The following is a 26,293-nucleotide window of genomic DNA, read 5'->3' on the forward strand; positions in this document are numbered from 1 at the left end:
TCCCAGCTTTAACCAATTTTCACCTCTCTACTTTTGTTCCACCTTTAATATCTGCTATTACTGCCCTTACACAAGCCTCCGCTGATCTCGCCTCTGTGTTGTCCTCATTCTCACCTCTTTCTTACTTTTTCCTCTCCTGTCTCCTCTTATACGTTATTTTTCTTTTCCATTTTACCTCCTCCGCCTGTCTTTTTTCCTGCCATTTCCCTTCTACCCAAGTTCTTCTCAGATAGCAGCTGCAGATGACTAGCGGGTCAGGATGCGCCACTCTAATAAAGAGAGATGGAGGGATAGTTTTCAGAAACAAACTCTCCCTCTCTCTCCCTCTGCGTCTGCCTAATCACCCTCTATCAGTCTCACAATAAATCTCTGTGTTTGAGTGTGTAGCGGTATGTGTTCTGCTATGTGGGTCCTGTTCTGCTTGGGGATGGGGGCAGCTTACGGTTCAGTTCTCCACTGAAATTGAGCTTTAAGACCACTATATGTAAAATACAACTCGCTCCAGCTGCAAACAGCGTCGCATTGGCAGCAAGCAGCACATTATTCTTCACAACTCCGAGTCTGAGCTGATTAAACAGAGCTGATCTGCATTTTACTTCAATGTAGTACAACCAGCTGTAGGAGGACACATATTTAACTTCAGATGCAGCTTGCTTATCCAGAGCAATGGGGAGACGGCACGGCGCCTGCTGAAATCTCACAAAAAGATTTCAGACTTTTAGAGATGCTCACAGCTTAGTATTTGTACAGAAGTAATGAAATACAGCAAAGCATAATGCTAATTTGCTTTTCACTGCTGTGTGCAGTGCAACGTTTTTTGATGTTGACCCTGTTTGTGAAATCAATTTAGGTTCGAGTACTCGAGTTTTAATCTACTTGTTTTGCTGCTCCGTCTGCTTGTTATCGTCGTCGGAACATCTCTGGGATCTTTAGATGAAACGATCAAACTTCCCTTCAGTGTTTTTTAAGACTGCAAGCTAAATGAAAAACCTGGAATGACTTGCATCAAGGCACAGCTCCTTTTCTTTTTCTTTTTTTGTATGCGTGCATTTGTGTCCATCTGTCTATGTGTTGGAAAGTTTTGGGAATTAAATATTAGGCTCAGAAGTGAAAGCGAAAAGGGTTTAATGGCAGGTGCTCAGCTGAAGAAGTCTCAGAAGTGGAGCAGCATCATCCTTCACACATTTTGCTTCCTTTTTGGTCCGCTAAAGAGCTTTTCTGTTTGCCTCGAACTAGAGCATATAAAGTACTATCCATCCATCCGTTCATTCATCCATTTTCTTCTGCTTACCCAATTCAGGGTTGCGGAGGGGGAAAGCTGGCGCCTCGACAGGTCGCCAATCTGTCGCTGGGCTTGTAAAGTACTAGGGTGTCAAGGCTGCTGCCTTTAGTTTAGGAAGCAGTGTCAGCGTGATAAATTATTTCATTCTATTAGCTATAACCAAATGCCAATTGATCTTTGGCATTTCTTTCCTGCTGCATTATAAATCTATTAAATACTATAGAAGTAGAAATCTTCCACTGCTGCATATTTATTCATAATGAGCCAGTAATTTAATTACAGTCATGAATAATACATAATAGGACCATAATTCAAGGTTCATATGCATACGTGTGATGAAGTGTACATGCGGCATCAGTACATTTAGTATACTTACAACCAAAACGCAGGTGCTTTTTCCTGTGTCTTCTTAATTATAATTAGATGAGCACAGCTGTTGCCTGCACCTATGCTGACCCTTTTCTCACAACAACCATTGATCTGTCTTGTCAGTGCCACCCTGGCAGAGCCGGCGCATGAAATTCATACCTGCTTTTTTTGTCTGAAAGCCAACGCTTCGAGTTTATCTTTGGGATTCAATACAGAGCGACTCCCAGGTGAGAGCCGACAGCAAAATGTATTTAGATAATTGCTGTGATCTGATCTATGAGGAGGGATTCTGCTTGTTTGCTACTTGGCGTGGCAGACAAAGACGAAACAGAGTTTTTGCATCATGTGAAAGGAGACAATACTTAACCCAGCCGGTGTTGCTTCGGCAGCCGACTGAATTTTCACTCTGTGAGCTGGACCCGTCGAGAGCATTCGCATCTTTTGTCTCCCCATCAACTCTTTTCAGCTCAAAGGCCATGTTCCCAAAGATTTGCTGGCCAACTGTTAGCCAGTTTTGTAGTGTAACTGTGCTTTGTTTTGGGTGGTGTAACTCAAACATTTGGCCAGACTCCCAGAAATGGATTAGTCCCACAGATAGATAAAAAAAACAAAACTCTTTCTCAATCAAAACTCCCTGCGGAAAGTTCTGGATTCAGCAATACCACAATGTTTCAGCGCGCTGGATAAACACTTGGAGTGTGCATACTGTTTAGGACCATATTTCCTGGTAAATACCTTATTTAGTTTAATCAGCTAATCAGAGGTTCAATCAGAGGTGTGAGGTAACTCCACAAATCAGAACAGCATTTTTTCCCTTACAATCACTGCTTAAAATCAGCTGGTTAACAAACAGGGAGTTTTAAAGCATCTCTCTGGGTTTTTTTTCCACACAAAGAATTTTGCTGGAGAGTAGAGCAGTGGTGTGAGGAACAGACCTCTCTGGAGGAAAGGAACTTTTTTCTGTCTGAACTGGCTGATCAATGAGATAGAGATCTCGTGGTCAATGTTCCACTCTCCTAAAAGGCACCGTGGGATCCACAGCCCACTTCATCTTTATCACTGGTCTGCTTCTGCTCTGACTGCAGGGACCAGATGCCGGCTCATTACTACCACAAATAGAGATCTGGCTGCATGGCCTGAGACTGGGATGAGCCGGCGGTCATGAATGGAGATTGCTGGGAGGACAACATTGACACTCTTCCTCACTTATCTCCAGTGTCTCATCGCCACTTTCTTTCCCACGAGATTTTGCCTTTTCTGAATGCCAGCATCTGGTCTCCCAAAACCCTCATAAACCTTTTGGTTCAAAAGGAGGGGACCAGGTAGCTATAATAGAGTACCACCTGCCCTCCTCCATCTCCTGCCACCCTGGATCAACACCTCTGCCAGCTCCTCTCTGGCATTCTGGCCTTGGCATCACACTTGCTGACTGATGGACAATGTCTCCAACAGCATCTGTTCTCCAGTGCTCAGTGGCCAACATAACTCCCTGGCTTGCAGTAAGTTACACCGAGCCAGGTTTTGTACTCTGTGTTGCGCTATTGGCGGGTTTTCTGCAACTGGTGATGTCCAAACTGATTAGCTATGTCGCTTTTTACGCTAGATGAACTGTTCTTCCTCTGGCTTAGGCAGACCTCTACTCAACTCACTGAGACTGAGTGGCTGCTGTCCACTTGGCAGAAGTGCTAAGTGTTTTCAAGGACAGTTTAAGCTTCCTGCCAAGCATGCGTTGTATGCTAATTAATGACCAGGTCAACGTGTGTTAATGTAAATGAGTCACAGCGCCTGACGTGTTCCAAGACCCATAAAAGTACAGTGATACGTTATTAAACTGAGTTTTGATCTGATGCCCCTGTGAGTCCAAGCCAGCAGATGTAGTTGTTGATTATGTCTCTGCCCTCCATATGGCACTACTGCACGTCCACCTCCTCTTCAACTCCTCTCACCCAGACCCCCCCTCCCGTCATGCTCCTGTTAGGTTCACATCCGACAGGTAGCAGAATGACTTGGGCACTTGTAAACTCAACAACCGAGGCAACCCAGGGCTTGTTGGACTGGCCGAAAGGGAAATTAGCTTTCACCTTCACTTCAGCTCAGAGCACTGGTCTCTTCACTAATACCTCAAACTATTCTCCTTGAATGTAAGCTCAAATTTTCTATTAAAAAGGGGTAGCCAGAGGTTACTGCTGAGAGAATACAAAGAAATTGTTATTGTGAAATTGTGTTAGAGTGCATCACTGGCATGTGAGTTCATAAATAGTTAATCCAAGGAGACCAGAGAGTAGTTTCAGTGTAATTAAGGTAATATATAGTTAGCACATTGTAATTGCGTAAAGGCATTTTTGCAGCCATATAAAGGTTCCTCCTTTTCCACTGCTCGCTGTGTGCAAGTTCCTGTGCAAACCCTGTATCCTGTGAGAGCTCCCTCATTAAACGGCTGTCAAACTTAAGTCTGCAGACCTGCCAGCCTTGCTGTCACACTGCAGGAATTGCACGCACACAGACACACACATATATATCACAGTGTGTCCATATATGTGTCCATATATGTCCATATAGCGCCAAATCATAACAACAGCTGCCTCAAGGTACTTTATATTGTAAGGAAAAGACCTTACAATAATACAAAGAACAGAGAAAACCCCAACAATTATATGCCCGCCTATGAGCAAGCCCTTTGGCGACAGTGGGAAGGAAAAAAATTCCTTTTAACAGGAAGAATGCCTAATCAGTCAAACTAAGCTTAATTGTGAATAACGGCGCTGAGGCTTCCACCAATGAAGAGACAAGGATGTTGCTGACTGATATATTTCAGTGTGGACAGTATATAAAAAGAAATTTAATATCTTACCAAATTTAAAAACAGCCACTGACAACCAAATGTTACGAGGCTGTGAGTGAATCGCTTTAGGTGCTGTTGATCAATGAACGTCCCCTGGATAATCTTCCTGTCTGGCACTTACAGTGACCAAAATTTATAAAATCAAGCAGACAATTTATTTAACACGACATGAAAACACTGACTGAGCCCAAGAAAGAGTTTGCAGAGGTCAGGCTTCAGTGAGTGCGTGGCCACATATATCGCCCCCTAGTGGCCAGTAAGTAGAATGTAGATTTAAAGGACTTCCGAGTAGGTCCACGTTTCAGAGCCAGAAGCTAGATCCATCTTTTTTATTGCCTCTCAATGCTGCAGATGCATAAACACAGGATAGTCCAACATAACTGAATCTCGCTCAATGCAAAGCTGTCCCTAAAGGACTAGTTTGAAATATAAATATTTATATTTTTTTAAAACACTTGACTTGTTTCCAGCCCTGCAGTGATGAGGTTTGCAGTTTGTATTTCACTGTCTAGCTGGTACCTAGAACAACATTTCATGATTCCAGTCTCGAGCACTAATATTCTCACTAGCTATTGAAAATTTTGTGGAATTGACAGTTGGTGATTCTTACAGATAGAGACATATTTAACTTAGAACCGAAAAAAGTAATTAAGTGCAATACTCGGCTCAGTTTAATACATAACGAATAAAGCACAAGCAGCTTGTACAGCTTCCTGTTGTAACAGACAATAAAGTCCGCGTCTTCTAAATAATAAATGACAGCCACAATACTCTGAATATGTTTTTAGCCCGCTGAGACCAAACAATAACAAAGCTAAATGCTGATGTTGTTATTGAATTCCCTGAAACTGTACGTGTTGAGAAATGAACCAATAAAGGGGGAAACATCAAACAGATTGCCTTTGACAACAGAATCAAATTTCACACGGCTAAATTCAATGACACCATTTAATGAGTGCTGATTGTAACCCCTTTGCTATTTCTCACTCCCTGTTTATGTCTGTTACGTCTGTTTATGTTTTCCTCCTCCCCTGACCTATGCACACTTTCCCCTGCCTCTGCCTCCTCTGTCACTCACCTCATTGCTCTCTTCCTCTGTCAGTCAGACTGTCAGTTTCTCCCCCGTCTTCCCCCCGTTCTCTCCCTTCTTCTGCCTCACATTTGCACGCCGACTCCCTCCCCTCGCCCACCCTTCGTTCCCCCGATGCACGCCTGTCTTTCTTCACAGCAGTCACTGTGTTATTTAGTTTTATCAACAGTGAAGCTCCCAAATTATTAAAAGCAGAGCAGTTATATTAGGCTTTGTTGTTTGCCCAGGGTTTTTTCACTCCCACACCGATAACGTCAAAGCCATGAGCAGATGCTATAAAGATGCTTACGTCTAATTCTAATGTACAGCTCGTTTACAAGTATCGGCAAGTTGTTTACATTGCTTGGAGTAATTCCTTGTCCCTTAGGTGAATGGATAAACGTTGGTGATGTATCAGTTAAATGCATGATAATTTGTTTCATCATTTCTACCTTTGAAAGATGATTGAAATATAATATAACTTAACATGCAAGTAAAGCCTGACAGCCTGACACAATTCAGTCTGTATCTCTTTCAGCAATCGTCTCCATTCTTTTCAACTTAGCTTAAGTCTCTCTTTTACCAATGCACAATCGCAACTGGTGTCTGCATGCAAGTCGGTCACCTCATATTCAGTCCAATTATAAAAATAGCAGGCTATAACTTGAAGTGGACATGATGTGACTTTTCAGCATGTGGAAGCCCAAGTAGTCCCAGCATTTGATGGAACGGGATCCCCATATTTAACTGAATCCTTAAGAGTTACAGTGACTTATTGTCAGCTTGTTTTCAGGGCTTTGCCATAGAGGGAACAAACTATAAACGTAAGCATCTGTTAAGAGGTGTTAAGGCGAGCATAACATTCGCCATAGACTCACTGGCAACTTCTTTAGGTACACCTTATCAGTGCAAATATCTAATCAGCCAATCACATGTCAGCAACTCAGTGCATGCAGGCATATGATGTGGTCAAAACGACCCACTGAAGTTTAAACTGAGCATCAGAATAAGGAAGAAAGGTGATTTTGAATGTGGCTCAGCTGTTGTGTAGAGTTTATATGGAATGGTTTGAGAGTGGTTTGAAAAAGAGAAAATATCCAGTGAGCGTCAGTTCTCTGGGTAAAAATGTGTGGACATGAGACTGGCTAGATTGTTTTGCGCTGATAGGAAGAAAATAGTAACTCAAATAACCACTCACTGCAACCAAACGATGCAGAAGTGCATCTCTGAATGCACAGCACACTGAACCTTAGAGCAGATGAGCTACAGCAGCACCCTCTCCTAACCGCTAAGAACACTAAACTGAGGCTACAATTCATACATGTTCACTAAAAATTGGACAATAACATACTGGAAAAAGATTTCCTGGTTGGAATCCCAAATCACAACAGCGCAGTCACCTCAAAGCCATTGCTGTTGTGATTTGGCAGCAGACGGTAGCATCAGAATTTCTTGCAAACAGCATGAAAGCATGGATCCAGTCTGCATTGTGTCAACAGTTCAGACTGCTGGTGGTGTGGAGCATCCTCGGCCTCCGTATTGTTGCTGACATGTCAGTCTCTTTCTGTCCACATTGTCGTATTTTCTGATCTCAAACAGCTTTTGCAGTGACAAGTCTAATAGAGCACCTTTGGGATGTGGTGGAATGGGACGTTCCCATCATAGATGTGCATCCAACAAATCGTCAGCAACTTTGTGATGCCGTCATGTCAATGTGGACCAGAATTAGGACAGTTCGGAAGAAAAAACGGACACCAAATCAGAACTAGCATAGTGTAGCAAACAAAGTGGGCGAGTGCATGCAGATAGCAATCTGACTGAAAATAAGATCAATATAAGAAAATAACAAAGACAGGAGTGACTCCTAGATTATAAAATTAGATGTTAGCTGGATAAGAATTGTCTGCTTAATTGTATACTCTAAGAGAAGAGTGAAAAGTGCAACTTTAACCATTACAACAAATCTGCACAATTGCTGCTGTTGTCAGTTGGAGAGAATCAACAAGTCGTAAATAGTGAGACCTGCCAGTTTGGCTCAAAATTAACTCAGCGTAGATCAGGATTGACGGTGAGTTTGTGCCAAAGCTAAACTGAAAGTGGTGCAGCTGTTTGGTTTGAAGCTGTGCCCTGCAAAGACACATGTAGAAAAGATGTTTGGCTTTTTTGGTGGTGGGGGGATTAATCGACCAGCAGAGTGACTGATACTAGCTGGTGGTTGCAGATAAGAAGTCTGGCAGGTGACTTTGATGTGGCTGACAGCTTTCTGTTAGTAATGTGGAGATTGATTTTCGTTGCTTTCGGTAGCCCTGTTTAAACTCTTGATTTTAAACACTTTTTCACACGATGAGCGCATCGACTGCTCCCGTTTAACAACCAATTAATCATGTTGCTGTGACTAAAGGGAAATTTGTTTATGATATATAAAGTCCTCGCTTGCCTTGCTGTTAGCTGCATTTAGTCTATAGTTAAACAGCCATTTTCACCGTATTTATCTTATGAAAAGGCAAATAATCACTGAGTGGATTTTCACTATAAAATAACGGGTGTTAATGAAGTTCTTCCAATAAATATGGTAAATTCATGAGAAATGATTTGGTTGTCTATTTGGGTATTTTCTTTTTGAGTCTTGCCTGCATGCTGTGGAATTTGATGATGATTCAAGACTCAGAGCCAAGTAGTTCCCTTGGGACCCCAGCGTTTATAGCAGTTGGGCCCAGTGGGCCAATTTGATGGAAAAGGACAAAGTATATGTATCCGTGTGTATGCATGTGACTGTGAATGTGTGTGTGTCTTTGTAAGCAGCTTTCTAAAGCCGCACTGCTTCAGATACGGCCTATCGAAGCGTGTCAGGTTCCCTTAGTCATCAGGGGCAGATAGCAACAGTCCTCAGTGCTGAAAAGGAAGGAAAGACTGGGTAGCGAAGGAGGACGTGGAAAAAGAATAAACAATCTGGAGTGGTAGAGAAAGAGCTATAAATGAGGAAGTTTTAGTAAAAACAACTGCGAAAATGCACCAGGACTCACCTAAACAGGGCCACATTTCCCCCGGTGTGATGCTTGGCTATTAGTCTGATTTTAGCACTCTTAGATGGGAATGAATTGCATTCGAACCGAGGATGTCAGTAGGGGCCGAGCCTCCATCCATTCAGACATTCAGGGACTCCATTACACCCTGATGGGCAGGGATGGAAAACCAACCGTGGGTGTATGGGTGCAAGGGGGAAATGCAATGTATTGGTGCTGGGAAACACACAGACAGGCAATCTGGCATGATGAAGAGGCTCCCTTCCCTGCTCCTCCTTTCGGACCCAGCACGTCCTCCTGCGTCCCCTTCATGCCCCACTGCGCTCTACTGCAGTGCCTTGCCAGCTGACCAACCCGACACCTACCACACTCATTCGCACTTTCCCACTTTCCCTATTTCCTCCCAGGTCTCACTGTGAGCCCCGACAGCATGTATCCATTCACATTATCACATTGGGAACTGAAGCAGAGATGGATTTCATCGGAGGGAAATAGATGGGAGTCGTGTTTTTGAATAGAGGGAGAATGTAATTTATGATTTTTCTGAAGTTCAGCAGATTTGTTGGTAGCCCCGGTTCAGATTTGTTGCTGAACTCAGGGAACCTCGATGGCTCCAAGGTTAGCTGCGGTATACTTAACCTCCCTTCTGACAGCAGGGATGTGCTGCTGTTAGAACGGTGTTAGATAGACCTGTTAGTGTCAGGATGATAAATTCATTAGGAGTGGCTAAGGAATACAGCTATTTATACAGCTACAACAAATCATTGCTATAAAAGCCTTGGACTCAATCTCATTGAGAAGTGTGAATCACAGTGAGTCTGGAATTGAAGAATTAGATATTTATTGATTTTTAATGATGCTTGGCTGGCTTTCTTGTACTCGTACCTTTAGTCCACTTCCTTTTTTGGAGGACTGGTATAATAAAGCATGCACTTTAATGTCAAGATGCAATACTCAATGTAGTAATTTAACTCTATTAGGTATTATTGAATGCGTATGGCCATTTTTAAAAGCACACATTGTGTTTTTAAGTTTTTAGAATGATATATTTATTGATTTTTGCTGTTTGCTCTATATTTATACAGTGTTTGTGGCTGCTTGTGATAACTGTTATTCTACAGTTCCTAAAATGTATTGCTAAGTAGAGTATTTCTAAGTGGTCAGGGCAATCATTTAACCTCTGCTAAAGATTTCGTGTTCAGTCAGAACAGCTACAGTCAAAAAAAAAGTCCACCTGCAGCCAACTCCTGCAGTAACCTGAGACCTCCCCTTCACTCCATATGTATAAATGGAAGCGGAGAGAGCAGCAGCAGCAAGACCCCAACAGAGAGCAATGCAGTCGTGATATTTATTAGGTCTTCCACAGCATGAAAGAAGGAGCTGGGGTGGAAGTGGGCTGCAAAGCAGTTTGCACAGCAGCCAGCAGCCGTGGGAAGGTTAAAGCAGCTTAAACAGCATGCCCAATATGAGATTTGTCGTTTGGATATGTAGAAGGCCATCAGCAGAGCCATCTGTTGATGTGGGCTGGCAGTAAGATCACTAACGCTTTGAATTTGATATTTTTAAAGCAGGTAAGAAACAAGTGGGGTGATGCATTAGAGAACTGACAGAGCACCAGGGATGATACCATGGTTTTGTTGATGTTATTGGGGCTCATGTTCCACAATCCAACTAGAAAGGTGCTCTGAGAGTTCTGACCTCTGTCAAGACCGATAGTCTACTCTTCAGTGATGTGAAAACTACATAAATATCTGGATATTTTTCCCGATCAGTTCAGATCTGCACCAAAATTTCATGGGATTATCCTTTGGCCACGCTTCACTTGGCTCTGTATTGCTGCTGGAAGACAGCAACAAATGACAAAAAAACCAAAAAACTTTTACAGAGCTTCTGCCTTCTCGGTAAACGTAATTATTTTTTTCATTCAAAATTTATGGTCTGTGGTCTACAACTTCTTCACAAATTAAAGTTCAGAGTCTGTACTTTAATCTCCTTGTCAATGTTGTCTTTTGCCACCCTCGCCTGTGAAAGCTGTGGCCACATAGTGCCAGTTCTCATACCGCAGAAAATCTTTTCATTACTGAAGATCGGGTAACAAAGAAAATAAATAAATAACTGCTAAAATATATATTATATATTCATTTGTGTGCATGCGTGTGCTTTATGGGTGTTTTACTAAAATGTGCGCAGCTGAGCGGCCCCACTGTGAGCCAGGTAAACAAATGTTTCATAACTGGTGATGAGGCGGTGCCACGCTGAAGATTTCTCTAACGAGGGCTTGTTTGCGTGGGTGGAACAAAAACACGTTTTTAGATCCAGACTAGTACATTACACGAGCCTCAGTGCCTCACTCACTGAAAAATATGTGTTTTCTGAATATGCCCATTACCACAGACCCTCGGGCTATCCTTGCCTGTAGTTCATCATAACAGATTTAACAGATTTAATCTGAGCTATTCTTTCCTTTGACTGTCTGCTGGCAACTTGCTATTTTATCCCGCAGTTCGCATCCACATTCTCTTGATTTTAATCTCTTTTTTTTTCACGCTTCTCCTGTTTGTAGACGTCTGCTGCATTTTAAACATCACCTCAAAAGCAAAAACTCCTACATCTCAGTAGCAAATAATTAAAGTGGAACGCATAGTCTGACATCAGTGTCTCTGTGCAGGTGCCCTATGTCAAGGTGGCTCCAGAGGACATTTTGAAGGTTCATTTCCCCCGCTTCACCACTTTGGACCTGAGACCAACAAACACCGACATCAGCCTGGCCGTGGCCGGCCTTCTCACCTTCTTCAACAGCACCACCGCCTGCCTCATCTGTGCCCAGGCTGACTGTGAGTACAGCATTCGCACACTCGTGACCAATGTTCCCTCAAATTTTTCATGTGTCTGAGCGAACACACAGAGCGATCCCTTGGACCACTGTGAGCGACATCAGACGTGTGCACTGTGGTCACGCCAGCATCGAATCCATCCAATTTACATGGTTTATTAAAATAATCAAATTACAGCATTTACATTTATGTTAGACTACTTTTAATTAACTGCTTTAGCCCACTTACAATGAAAATGTAAAAAAAATCTTGTTCATGACCTGTGTAGTATGTTAACACTATTGGAAGTAAAAATAACTTGAACTCCAATTTTGAAAGCACAACTTTCTTTCTTTTTTTCTTTTTTTTTATAAAGCTCTGATGAGTCTGTGGTCTGGGAGAGAGTCCTGTAACTCTCTGTCTGCAAAATACAGCATATAAAGACCAGTGCAGGGCAATTAATTATATAGTTACTTCTTCAAAAAAGTTACTGAGTTTTGCAAACAACAAAGTTTTTTGCAACTGTTTACCTAAAAATGCAGCCAAGGCGTTTTGTGCCACTCCTAAAAATAATTTCTGTCCACTATGAACAACAGCCTGACACCTGCAGGCCTGACAACAGGAGATGTATCACTCCTGTAACACCTGTAACATTCAGCAGTCGCCTCATTGTTCTGACACACACAACAAAACTATTGACTACACTACATGCTAACTACACAAGATTTGCACTAAACGTCGCAAATCTCTCACATCTCGAAACACCGCCGTCACTCCTAAAACTTCCTCCCGTTTCTTAACAACTAAATGCCATGTTTTGATTGATCGACGTGGTACATTTTTCGACCAATGTGAAAGGGTGGCGGGTGTTTTGGTTTCATCTTTGCTCACAGGCGGAGAGCGCTTTCAAGCGTTTTCCTTATAAAACGCCGTTTTTACCGTTTCTTCCCGCAGTAAATATAAACAACGATAGTACTCAGGAAGAAAAACAAACACTGCGTATATTTTGTATCACAACTCTGGTTTTACGTGGCCTATCAACACAATTTAAAAAGTGGTATAAAGTCCACACTTTTTCCGTCTGTTCCGTCTGTCCTGCTCACATCTCCAATGGTTGTACATGTTGTCATTAACGTGGCTTCACTCCTCATCAGTCACGCCGCTTTGCCAGCTAAAACACCGGCACATAAGGACGCTGTCATAGCCTGTCAACGACATTGATTAGCTGCGTATATACGAATGTGAGTCGCGTGATTGGCTGGACTATGGGATAAGGTGGCATCGTTGTAATCCCATACTGGAGCAGCCAGTCACTTATTGACTAACACTGCAAAACAGAATTGTTAACGTATTTACTTTAATTTCAGTTCAGGTTAGGGTTTTTTTTTTTTGTGCGCAACACAGATTTTTTCTGTGCAGAGACCGTGCCAGCAGTGCGCATTGTGCACGCGCGCAATTTAGAGGGAACATTCCTTGTGACAAAATATACAATCGCACATACCTGTGGGGAAGACTCGCAAACTGTCTCCCCTACATCTGCCATCAAAGTGCAAACATTTTTGTTTAACGTCTGCCACCCTTTAACACGTGTTAGCGTGCACAGGCATCTCGCACACGCGCCGACTGTGTTCTGGCAACAGATGCAGCTTTTATCAACATCTCACCCTGCGACACGTTTCCTTCTAAAGCAGCTGCTGCACTCCACAGCTACAACTCCCTCACAGCGGCACGCCCGACGCCTGCGTCCCAAAAATAAATTGCGTTTATTTCGTCTCCCTTTTCAAGATCATTGTCATTTATTAAATTAACTAAATTACGATTTAGCGCATTATGTTGTATGTGATGTATAAACTGTCTTCAGTCTCGCTGGGTTTTCTGTAAGACTGTGTGTGCACTCTTAAAACACTTTGCGCAAAACAAAACATCTCGTTGAGAGAAACAAAAGGAAAGTAAGGGCAGAGGTTGCAACTCTAACAACCAGTGATCTGACCGCCCCCTTTGTCAGTGTCAGTTAGGTTCTGAAGATACTTAACTGAATGACCTTAAAAACGATTGAAAATCTCTTTGAGAGAAGTTATTTTTGTAAATAGAGAGGAAGATTAGATCATGGCTTGTTCCCACCCTCTTCTAGTTCAGCATGCAGTAATTACAACTCCCAAGACAAAGGCACCGTGACCCCCTGAGTGGCACCAGCTAACCTTTTTTCTAATCAGCACAAGCCTTTGAAGACAGGAAATAGGCTGCAGATATCAACCATGTGTCAGACAGAGTAGAGATGGCAATGAGCCACAGTGAGCTGCCTACCCCGCCTATCTCAATTCTCAGTTCTGCTGGCTTTCAACTTCTCTCTTTGGTTGTCTTTGGCTCTATACTTTGGAGTCTCCTTTCATTCATAACCTCTAAGGTGAGTTTTTTCCCTCTTAGATGTGTGCTAGGCGTGTTACATCAAAACATGCTAGTTTTGTTTGGGGGGGGGCTTTCACTTTTTCATGCAAATTCGGGGACAATAAATGAATCAGAGAAAAAAAAAGTTTTTTTTTTGTTATTTTAAACAGTTAAACACTTTCCAAGATGAAAAATGGTATAAATTAATTAAACTTACTAAAAGACAATCCTGTGTTTCTATCTGTGGTTTACCTGCACCTACTTTGCCCATATAAATAAATATTAAGGGGTGCAATATGTAGTTTTCCTACATATTTCCTGTATCTGTGAGTTTTCCAGTTCAGGGATCAAATCCTGTTTCTGTGACATTTATTCCACAGAGAGTCGTATTAATGCCGCTCTGGTGCGGTGCGAACCATGATAACAAGTGAACCTTTTAGGCACTCTATCCCTCTAATATTGGTGGCCACCAATATTAGTTTATTTTAGTTTATTTAAATTTAAATTAGTTATGCAATTTAAATTAGTTTATTTTCCCCAAACCCGGGTTTGGGGAAAATAAACAAATTTTAACATTGCGCTTCTTATTCCCTTTGGCCGTGTGAGTGGGTGCGGGGTTTGGTGGGGAGGTTCTTATTCTGTGTCAGTGAGCTAAGAGATGACTGCAAAGGAAATTAAATGAGAAGAAGGAGAATGAGGGGAGATGAGAGGTAGATAGAAGAGACCAAGGGGAGTCTGAAATGAGAGAGGAGGAGGAGAGCGGAGTATGCTTCTTGGATGATATGAAAGAGTGTGGAGCGGGAAAGCGAAGAGGTAACCACACTGGAATTATACATTAGCAACAGGCAGGAGACGGTCCAGGACATGACATGGCTGTATTGATTGCACTCTCTCATGTGACCCTCATTCATTCAACAGAAAATGCAGGAAATGGCACTATGCCTGGATTTGTGTGTGTGTTGGTCGAGGATTGTGTTCAGCAGCACCATCAGCTGAAACTCATTCGAGTTTGGCTCCTACTGCACCAGCTCCACCCTTCTTTGTCAGCTTACACAGTCATTTGGTCGGTTGGCAGCCTGCTGTCAGTTACTCGTTCACATGTGCCAGCCTCATTAATCACCCAAGCCAGTGACAGCCTAATAGAGCGTGGCCAATCCATGAATATTTTCCAGTAATGGCTGAGGAGGCAGCACTGGAGGTGAAGCTGTGCCCAAAGGCATGGTGCACACCAGCACGAACATTAATCTAGCTAGTCCTCGCTAACAGTGGCAGTGGTGCTGTGAGACTGTAATACGCAAAGTGTTGTTGAGTCTTTAGACCTGCCAGGTGGCCCCACAGGTTGTTTATTTCTTGTGGTTTGGGCTTTAACAGGAAGAAATAACACATGAAAACTGCATGCACAGAATTCGCCGGTGTGCTGCACTGCTCTTTTATTCGTGCAGTGATTGGTTCAGCTGTCAGTAAGCTGAAAATGGAACATCAAATAAACTCAACGTATCTGTAGCTGCAGTGCAGGTACAGAAATTTTAGGTTCAGTCGTATAGTTGTCCACGAATGCTTGCAAAAGCCTATTTTCCTTCTTTGATAGACTCAGCTGGAAAGCAAGGTTAGGCCTTAGGCTTATTATTCTTTCTCTGCTAATAATTGTATGCCGATGCCATATTATGAATTGCAATTTTCCATTTCTTTCAGGTTCCAGGGATGACTACTATGTCTCTCCATGTTTCACACGCAATGGCATTACTATTACTAACCTGTAATCAGCGTTAGTCGGGTGGAAGAGATATCTAAATGACCTGTCAACAGGAATGTGTATGAAGGTGTGAGAATGATGGGAACGCAGTAATGCAGAGGAGGGTCTTGGGGAGGAAAGGCTCTCTGATGACTTTGATCATAGTAATTATGTCGTGGCTACTTATGTTTCTGATGCAAAAGGCAGCAATGTCAGTAGACAGCGTAAAGGTGGTGGTGCAAGTTGTCATGGTTTCTTTTGTTGCACTTTGTAATTGAAAAATCTTCTCATTGAATAGATGAAGGCAGTAGGAGTGTCTTGGTGCTTTATGAAATAATGTTGACTCAGAATAATGAGTTTTTAGATTTGTGGAGAGTGAGTTTGTATCCACAGGTGTAATTGTGCAGAATTTATCTTTACTAAAGAAAAGTGCAAAGTTGGTCTGTCTGTCTAATTAAAAAATGGTAAAAGCCTTTTATGCAGATTTCTCACTCGTGGCTCTGTGATTGGTCTGTTTAAAGCAGTGGATGACAGAAGCTGTCTCACACTCCTTGTCCGACACTCCCACTTATCAACAAATCAGTGTTGTTTTTTTAACTGATTTTTATTTTTTTCCTTTTTGCTTGAGGCTTTACGTTATTTTTAGTCATCAAAGTCATCAGCTTTGGAAGTTTTTAGACATTTTAAATTAGGAGAGGAGATGTTTGTTAAAAACAAAAAACATTATAAATAGCTAAATCAAGTGATTAGGACTGTATGCTACGTAGTTCAGCTTCTGTACAATTACCCAACTGAGTCCATGCATGAATATCACAGGTAACTGTCCAGAGAGCTCAGAGGGAGTAAGCTGGAATCATGTTTTTCCTCCTGCACGCTCTACCTGGACACAGATTATCCAAAACCAAGATCTGTAAGGTTTTGCCTAATACACCACCACAGTGGATTTTACATCAAATCAAGATGTGGCTGAAGGGCAGACTTTCAGTTTTAATTCAAGAGGTTTAACAAAAGTACTGCATTAACTATTCATGACTTACAGCTATTTTTACACAAAGTCCTCATTTTCACAAGTTGAAAAGTAAATTGACTTCTGAAAGACAATTTTATTACAAACTAACCTCAAAAAGCATCTGGAATTGATTCAAAATGTTAAATTTTCACGTTGGTCGTTGATCAGTGGATCTGTCAATATGACATTTAAAAAAAGATAGAAAACATTAAGATTGGCCAAATTAATAATCATATACATTTTTAACAAGAATTAATTCACTGACCAGCTCAGCAACACCAAAAGGTCTGAAAGACCACAGAAGACAGCTGAAGTGAATGATGACAGAATTATTTCCATGATTAAGGGACAATCTTTTATAACATCCACCCAAACGGGTAGGCATTTCATTATTAAGCTCTACAGTCAATAGTTGTGTATATGAATGGAAACAGAGTTTAAACCACTGGTTACACTCAAGAACAAAAAGGCCGGATTAGACTTTGCCAGAAAAATTGTTTAGACAAATACACCCAAAACAAACTAGAACGATGGGAAAGGAAAAGTTTGGAGAAAGAGAGAATCAGTTCAAATCATATCACATCATCTGTCAAACATGTTGTAGATAATATTATGGCGTGGGCGTGCAGCAAAACCAGAAAGAACTTCACAGTGAAAATTGATAATGATCCAGAGCAGGCTGCAAAAGAAACCCAAGAGTTTCTCAAGGCAACAAAATTGGATATTCTTCAATCACCAAGTCAGTCACCTGATCTCAGCCTATTAGAGCATGCATCAGTAACTGAACGTGGCTATAGTAAAGCCTGGCAAAGTATCTCAAGGATGGACGTGTTGCATTTTGTGATGTCCATGGGTTCTAGACTCAAGGAAGCCACTGAAAAAAAAAACTGTCCATATATTAAAACTAATTTTAGTTTTCTTACATTTTTTAAATGTTGGACTATGTATAAAAACAAAAATGGCAAAAAGTTGTTGCAGCAATTTTTATTGAACTCCTTGAATTAAGTCTTTAATGACATCTTGATTGTGGTGCACACAGAGGCAAAAAAAACATAATCAGAAGTCACCCAAAATATTGATCCACAGGAAACCACTTAAATGGAGAGTCATCTGCATTCCTCACTCCAAGGATACTGTGTGGCAGTATCTATTTGCAAACAGGATGAAGGTCTCTGGCACAACTTCACCTGCTTCCAGGGTGCATGGAGAAGAACAAGCTCCAGCAACACTTTAACAGGGTCACAGGCCAAAACCCACTGGTCAATAATAAAGCTGCTCTTCATACAAGTGTTACTGGAGCTTTGACCTCCTTAGTATCTATTAGCTAATCAGAAGCTAGAGTCCACAGATGCTACAGTCACTAAATAAGACTTTAAATCACTGATTAGCTCATTAATCCATTCATCTGTCTTCAACATTTTCATGGATTTCTTTCTTTTCTTTTCTTTTTTTTTACAAAGAAATACAAATATTTTTCATGATTTTTTTCTATCAATGAAACACTGTCACACAGTAATATAACATTCATACTGAGAAACCAACAAATTAACCTTTCTGCAGAATTGCATGTCTCCCATTTCATATTAGCAATCTCTTTCAATGCAGTTTGCAGAGAGAACAGTGGATTAACGTCTGTACAAATGGCTCTGCTTTCCTGGTTATTTGTTTTAATGAAAAAGAGAATATGCTCCGACCCGCTGTATGCAGTGTTTTAACACATTACCTTGTCCGCGACACCTTAAATTGATGGTCCCAGTGATGGCAAAGTCATAAAACTAGGTCTTACTTATTGCTCAAGGCTAAATGAGTCACCATAATGTACAGCTGTCATAAAGGTTTTTGAGTGTATGTTAAAAAGCTTTATCTGAGACATTGAAATTTTCATTACGTATTATTCTGTTATATTTTATTGTTTTATATTGTATGGGAGTAAGAGAGAGAGAGTGCTCTTGCAGTCATCCTATGCCGACAATATCTGGAAGGTAAATGAGTGATTGCTATAGCTGAATGTCAGCCTTCACCTTTATCTGTGTCTGAGTGAGAGTCACAGCCACGTGTCCTCCATGCCAATGAGGACGTTTGGTCTCACTAACACACAACACACAAACAGAAGTGTGCTCTTGTAAACTTTCAGGATGTAATGCCTTCTCTTGATTCAAACCCTGCTTATCTGAGCCAAGGACAAGTCTTCTCTTTATCCAGATGTTAGAATTCTTAAACAGTAGCTTTAAGACCTGGTTTGATGGGCTTGGTTGTGTGTGCTGTGTCTGGCCTGTAAATACACTTTTTTTCACTGAGACATTCATAGTGGCAGTTCTACCTTGGCGCTTTGAGAACCAGCCTTTTTTTTTTTTGACAGGTTTGAGAGCTGAGGGTTCATTATGTAGGAGTAATTGGGGTTATTTCATAGGTTAAAAAAACTGTGGGCTGCATCTGCAAATCATCTGTTAATGTCTCGCAGTTTCCACTCCTTTAATAATAGTAGTCAAAAATTATAATAATTATTATTATTATATCCTTTATTTCTATGCCATCTTTCTAAACCAGAGTAACAAGCTGCTGAGAAGAGAAGAAATGATGCCAATAGACAAAGCATTAAGAATACATTGTAAAATGTTTGTACATGTAGTTTTAAATGGGAAGAGAGAGTTTGTTCCAAAACAGTGAAAGCACATCCCTCTTTCTTCTAAGCCAAGACTGTTGAACAGCAACTGATCCGAGTGATCTGTGAGTGGAATAAGATGTCAAGAGTTCTGAGATATAAAGTGGAGCCATGCAGTGTAGTGATTTAAGAGTTGTCAATAACACCTTAAATTGGGTTGTTTAGTGAATGTGTCCCCTGTGCAGACTGCCGATCAGTAGCCTTGCTAATGTAGGCTACTGAATCATCATTTAGGTGTGCAATAAATTGAAATAATCTAATCATGTGGAAGTGAGTGCTAATAAGGTGTTCTGTTATGTTATTGAGGAGTATGCATCTGACCATGGCTATGTTTCTAAACTGTCCAGTCTGTGATTTCCCAAACTAAACTATGAAACTAGCAGCCATACTAGGAGTATAAACAGGATGGGGAAGCTGATGTAAACTAACGAGAATAGGTCAAAGGACTGCATAGATCAGGCCTAGCATTATGACCACTAACGGGTGAAGTGAATAACAGTCATTATCTCTTCATCATGGCACCTGTTAGTGGGTGGGATACATCAGGAAGCAAGTTTCATCCTCAAAGTTGATGTGTTAGAAGCAGGAAAAAAGGATGAGTTTGACAAGTGCTAGCTCTCCAAAGCTGCAGCTGTTGTGGGGAGTTTCTGGTCTCTAATGGTCAGTATCTATCAAAAGTGGTCCAAGGTATGAGGAGTGGTGAACTAGCGACAGGTTCATGGACGGCCAAGGCTCATTAACGTATGTGGGGGGTGACCGTGTGGTTCGATTCAACATACGAGCTAATGTAGCCCAAATTGACAAAAAGGCTAATCTTGGTTCTAATGAAAAGGTGTCGGACTAGACAGTGCATCAAAGTTTGGGGCTGCATAGCCGCAGAAAAGTCAGGGTGCCCGTGTTGACCCCTGTCCACTGTCGAACATGCTAACAATAGTCACATGAGCATCAGGAGTGGACCACAGAGCGATGGAAGAAGCTGGTCTCGCCTGGTGAATCACGTTTTTGGGAACACCTGTCACAGGGATGCGCTATGAAAAGAAGGCAAGTAGACTTAACTCTAGCAAGCAAGCTAAAGAATCTGTTGCTAACATCTTGGTGCCAGATGTGACAGTATTTAAGGTGCAGTGATTATTTCATGTTGTTCCAGTGTCAGATTTCTTGGATGAGCAAGTGTATTTTACTGGAAATGCATAAAATAGTTTCTAGATTGGACACCAACCTTTAGCAAACCTGTGGTTGCAAGAAAAAGTTTAAACTCAAGACTGTTAAGTCTTTGAGGTTTGATTGCAGGTAATTGGACAACATTTTGGAAAAGTTACAATGTCTGTTAGCTTCAGAATAAAAGGCATTTTGTGGTTGAACATTTGAACACTCTTAATACGAGGAAGCAGCAATAGGAAAGATTCTTCCATTAGAATGTTGAGGTGAATTTGAGGCCATTATAAACAATAACGATGTATAAGCGCACATTTTATTTCCTCAAAGGAAAAACGTCTGTGTAACTCACAATTCATTTACTTTCTGTTGTATGTCTATTGCTGACATGAGTCCCAGCTTAAAAGAAACTGTAGTAGGATTTATGAAGTGTATAACCAATTCTGTGGGTTCAAACTGTGTTGTGAGTAAGAGAAGATAAGTAAAAAAAAACACACACACCGAGTCTTCAGGAAGAGGAGAGGATAATTTACAGAATACACACACACACACACACACACACACACACATACACTTATAGTCTCACAGAACTTGCTTTTTCTGTATAGAGATCTATCCAAGTCTAACTACACAGGAGCAAAATTTTCATTCAGCTGCATGTTTTTCATTTGATTGAAACTGGTTCACCAGAACAAACACTGAGGGAACAACATGGTTGTGTAAAGCAGCCAAGTAAAAAGAAAAAGACTCTGATTCCCTTCAAATCTTCTTCAGCCAAAACACTAAGGAGAACAGTCTCCTGTGTGTCACTGTATTTGTGTTTAGCAAGCAACGTCTAGTTCACTGTAGCGTCTAATGTCATGAACTCATCATGAAATCATACTGAAAGCCTTGTGAGATACGTGAGAGGCTGCAGGAGGGAGACAAAGAGTGCACTTAAGCTAAACCTGCTTTCAAACTCATCAAAGATATTCTGCATGGTACCACGCAGGAAGCTGATCTGGCTTGCAGCAGCCGAGGGTGATGTCTTACGAGTGCACACATGCAGGTCACCAGGTGCAGGAACCCAAGCACGTTGGCTGATATAGTGCCATAAAAACAGGCGGACGTCGAAAGCTCAGCGCATGATAACAATGCCTGGAACAATTTTGCAGCTTGTGTTAATGTGCAGAATGTGCAGCAGAAGTTGGAGGAATGAGCTTGATAACCTAAAATTGCAGCACCAAAGCTGCCTAAATGTGACAGGAACTGCTTGGCTGTTGCCTTGGAAATAAATCATATTAAATATCTGCTAAAAGTCTGGATTGCGAATTTACTATTACTCTATACTTAACACTGCAGGTGGAGGCTATGCTAATGCAAGTCATTTCCTACAAAGTCATATGCTTCCTTTCAAACTCTTCTCATGACATGTTACATAAATATGAGGAGATCTACCAAGATATGAATGGGGCACCAGTGTAACTTTAATGTCAGTGTCTTTGGTTTTCTTGGGTTGTCTTGGGTGCACAGACTGTGGTTGCCCATAGCAGGTGCAGCAGAGCAACATAGAAAGGCCTTGGTGAAATCAGGTATAATCAGAGTGTGTCATTAATAAATGTTTTCTTAGCCAGTAATGTGGCTGATGTCACTGCAATGAAACAGCTGTGCCAGTCAAAGGAAAATGTAATGATAACAGCCCAACAAACTAAAGATGGCACGATATCACTTTTTTATGTCAGATACCGATATCATAAATATTCATACTCATAAATATTCATACTCATAAATGTTCAAGTTTAAAAAAACTAAACTAAACTAAAGCTATTCTGTTATACCTGTATGCAAAAAATACACTGCACCCAAAATATTTCAGTTCAGCAAAACTGATCAATCTAATAAACTTAAACCTACTCCATCCTCCCGATTCTGGTGTTTTAAAGATTACTTAGCAGAAATATTAAACAACCTAACTAATAGGGTTGCCAACTCCCAGCAAAAAGAATAAAATAGGGAACCACTCCCCACCCTCTGCTTCATAATGCTTAATTGACGTAATCAACTTTAATTTAATGCATGTGTTTAAAAAAGTGCACAGAAATTAGTTATTTTTCTACAATAATTAAATAGATTCAACATCTTTCCTTAACAGAATTGCAAACTGCACAGATGGTATTTTCCCAAAGGAAAAAGTACTATAGCTTACTAAGTTATCAATTTGACTTAATAGTTCCTATATACAATAATGGACTTCTATACATTTTACATCAGATGAAAAGATTCAGATAATTATTTATTAAGAGCTAGACATGACAATTAGAAAGAAAAGTATGTCTTTGTGCCCCCTTTTCCTGTTCATGCCCTGTTCGGCCCCCCTGGCTAAACTTTGCTAGACCCGCCCCTGCACAGTTACCAGCGTCAGCTACGTAGAAAAAGATCCTGGTGTAGAAAGTAATATTAAATAAATTCTAACAACAGCTTATCAAGTTTAAACGTGCTGCAGTTGTTTATCCACTGGTTTCCTCTTTCTGGGGCAAAGTGGGCGATAAACAAACAAGAGAGACGGACTCGCGACAGAAAAGCTGATCAGCTGATCATTAATCAGGTTCATGATTGAAGTAGCAGCAGGAGAGAGAAGAGGCAGTCGCTCCATATATCAGTTATTAAGCTTAAGTGAGAATGCTTTACAAACCTTACAGTCTGCATTCAGAGTCAAACGGTATGTGTGTGTTTTAACGACTGAAAATGTGACAATCAAAAATGATAAAGCCATTAATCTACCAGCATTGCTCCAATACTATTTCAGTTGGAAGTTCATATACAGGGAGTGCAGAATTATTAGGCAAGTTGTATTTTTGAGGAATAATTTTATTATTGAACAACAACCATGTTCTCAATGAACCCAAAAAACTCATTAATATCAAAGCTGAATGTTTTATGAAGTAGTTTTTAGTTTGTTTTTAGTTTTAGCTATTTTAGGGGGATATCTGTGTGTGCAGGTGACTATTACTGTGCATAATTATTAGGCAACTTAACAAAAAACAAATATATACCCATTTCAATTACCGTAATTGTCGGGCTATAAGCCGCTACTTTTTGCACAAGCTTTGAACCCTGCGGCTTTTAGTCAGGTGCGGCTTTTCTATGGATTGTCCGTGATTTTTGTCATATCGTAAGACGATTTGTTTTGTTTGTTCCGCTGTTGTACGGCACTACGCTCTCTGCCCTTTACCGATCCAGCCACGGGCCCATCCATCTGGCCCATCAAGACTCACTCTCATTTCATCAGTCCATAAAACCTTAGAAAAATCAGTCTTGAGATATTTCTTGGCCCAGTCTTGACGTTTCAGCTTGTGTGTCTTGTTCAGTGGTGGTCGTCTTTCAGCCTTTCTTACCTTGGCCATGTCTCTGAGTATTGCACACCTTGTGCTTTTGGGCACTCCAGTGATGTTGCAGCTCTGAAATATGGCCAAACTGGTGGCAAGTGGCATCTTGGCAGCTGCACGCTTGACTTTTCTCAGTTCATGGGCAGTTATTTGGCGCCTTGGTTTTTCCACACGCTTCTCGCGACCCTGTTGACTATTTTGAATGAAACGCTTGATTGTTCGATGATCACGCTTCAGAAGCTTTGCAATTTTGAGACTGCTGCATCCCTCTGCAAGATATCTCACTATTTTTGACTTTTCTGAGCCTGTCAAGTCCTTCTTTTGACCCATTTTGCCAAAGGAAAGGACGTTGCCTAATAATTATGCACACCTGATATAGGGTGTTGATGTCATTAGACCACACCCCTTCTCATTACAGAGATACACATCACCTAATATGCTTAATTGGTAGTAGGCTTTCGAGCCTATACAGCTTGGAGTAAGACAACATGCATGAAGAGGATGATGTGGACAAAATACTCATTTGCCTAATAATTCTGCACTCCCTGTATAAGACACACTGTGACATTATATCACAACAGGTTGCCTTTGCAGGAGTTTTTTTTTTTTTTAAGTGTGATTTTTATAGCAGCCTGGCATCATTTTCAGGTGATTTAATGAAGGTCTATGCTGGGATGGCTGTGTGTAATGCTGCTGAAATCTGGTGTGGCGCTAGTCAAACTTTAGATGTGGTAGATTTATGCACGTCCTGCTGGCGTGACATTGCTGCAGAGATTCAGTAAACTGAAGGATAAGCTTGCTTTGCTGTACAAAGCATCTGTGGAGTTTTAGAATCACTCATATTAATATAGATGTGGACAGATTTATTGACAATGACGCTTCAACTGCAGTACACATTAATTTTTAATGTCGAATTAAAGGGATACACTGGCAGGGGAATGATTCGTTAAAATATCTTCTTTGTATTTCAGGCACAGTTTTGTTGCTCGTCCAAGTTTTCATCTTATCTTTGTTCATCAACCTCTGAAGTACCAGCGGTGTGGCATTGCTCAAAAAAGCAGATATGATTTTACACATGGTTCATCAACATTTCTACAACTCACTTTGCTTTGCTGCTTCATCCACCTGTGAATATTCCACCTGTTTGTGTCTCTCTTCACACCTGTGCACTCTGTGCCTGCTACCAAAATACCTCACAGATGCTTTAAGTAAACATCAGTGTCACGAAAATACCAAACTGTGCCACCACAAAACAAGCCCTTTGGATTTACTGAGGCTGTATTTATCCTCATCTTACTGAACTCCAAGTTTCCCAAGACAACTACATGGAAAATTAGCCCATATCCTCTCTGGGTCTGCTAATATATGGATGCAAAGTGACTCGTAAAATGCTGCCGGGAGTGTTATGATTAAGTCGGCTATGCTTTAATTAGGGCAAATCCCACTCACCCAACTGGAGTCAAATGGTCTATTACCAGGGGATAGAGTATGAGAGAAGTTCATTGCTTTCAGTTTGATAGCTACCTGATAGCCGCCGTTAAAGATGATCGGTGTACTTGATCTGAACGAAAATAATACTCGTTTGAGTAAAGTCCTGAGAAGAATTAAGTACAAACTTCCAGGACTTAAGGAGGTAAGTAGCAGCCGTGGGCTGCCATTCAAATGCAATTGATTAATTGATCATCAGCCAGTGTGAGCACCTCTATAAAAGCTGAAGTTGCCAGACCATGAAATGCTCAGAAAAACTGCAAAAAATCCAAGAGCTACATCTCAGACTCTGCATGCCTCGAATGGCATATTAAATATTAAAATTCACATTGTACAATTAGAAAAAGAACAAGTATGTTTAGAAGACAGGGGATTTTCTGTGTCAAATCTTACAAAGAAAAGTTGCTTCTGGTCAAATCCCAAGACTTCTAGAATAATGTTTATTTGACAGACGAGACCTAATGCACATCGGCAACCAAATGTCGAGCACAGTAGCAGAGGGGTGACGACTTGGAATTGTTTTGCAGCCACAGTACAAATCCCGTTCAGTCTTCCCGTTACTTTGATTCACTTAACCTAACATTAGCAATCAGGATAATCGCTTGCACGGAGCTGATTATCAGCTTGCTAAGTTAAACCCATGGTTTCCACAAGGTTTGCACATTCACGTGAAGAGGGTGGTGATGGCAGCATTTCATCAATGGCAATTATGGATCAGTGTAGACTGACATTAGAGCAGCATATTTTACAAAGGAACATGAAACTATAGCATTAGGGGGAAAATGAATAGGTTAAAGACATAACACAGACTGAAAATAACATAGGTGCTTCAAACAAATCAGCGGTGCATGTGTGAGAAGAAAAGGACTTTACAGTAATTTAGTATTAAATGTTTTGTGCGAATGTGTGTGTGTTTCAAACACTTCAATCAGTGAAAGTGGAAAAGAGCTGCTACATTAATACCAACTGTGTAAGTTAGGAGACTTATCAATATCATAACTCTATCATTAAGAAATATATATACATATATTGAAAATGAGTATTTAATTAATGTTAGACAGTTTACGTTTTTGTTGTTACTTAGCAACCTTGGTTGTGT

The 26,293-nt window shown here is 41.0% G+C and overlaps 1 protein-coding gene across 1 annotated transcript in view; it reads left to right on the forward strand.

Annotated features, from left to right (window-relative positions):
• Positions 1–26,293, forward strand: part of grik4 (glutamate receptor, ionotropic, kainate 4) — a 372,203-nt gene that overhangs the window by 231,116 nt on the left and 114,794 nt on the right. Inside the window, exon 6 of the mRNA XM_026191921.2 lies at positions 11,254–11,419. Within this exon, the coding sequence (XP_026047706.1) occupies positions 11,254–11,419 (166 nt within the window). The remainder of the gene's footprint in view (positions 1–11,253; positions 11,420–26,293) is intronic.

Source organism: Astatotilapia calliptera, chromosome 14 (genome assembly GCF_964374335.1).
Source record: "Astatotilapia calliptera chromosome 14, fAstCal68.1, whole genome shotgun sequence".
In the NCBI taxonomy this organism is placed as follows: domain Eukaryota; kingdom Metazoa; phylum Chordata; class Actinopteri; order Cichliformes; family Cichlidae; genus Astatotilapia; species Astatotilapia calliptera.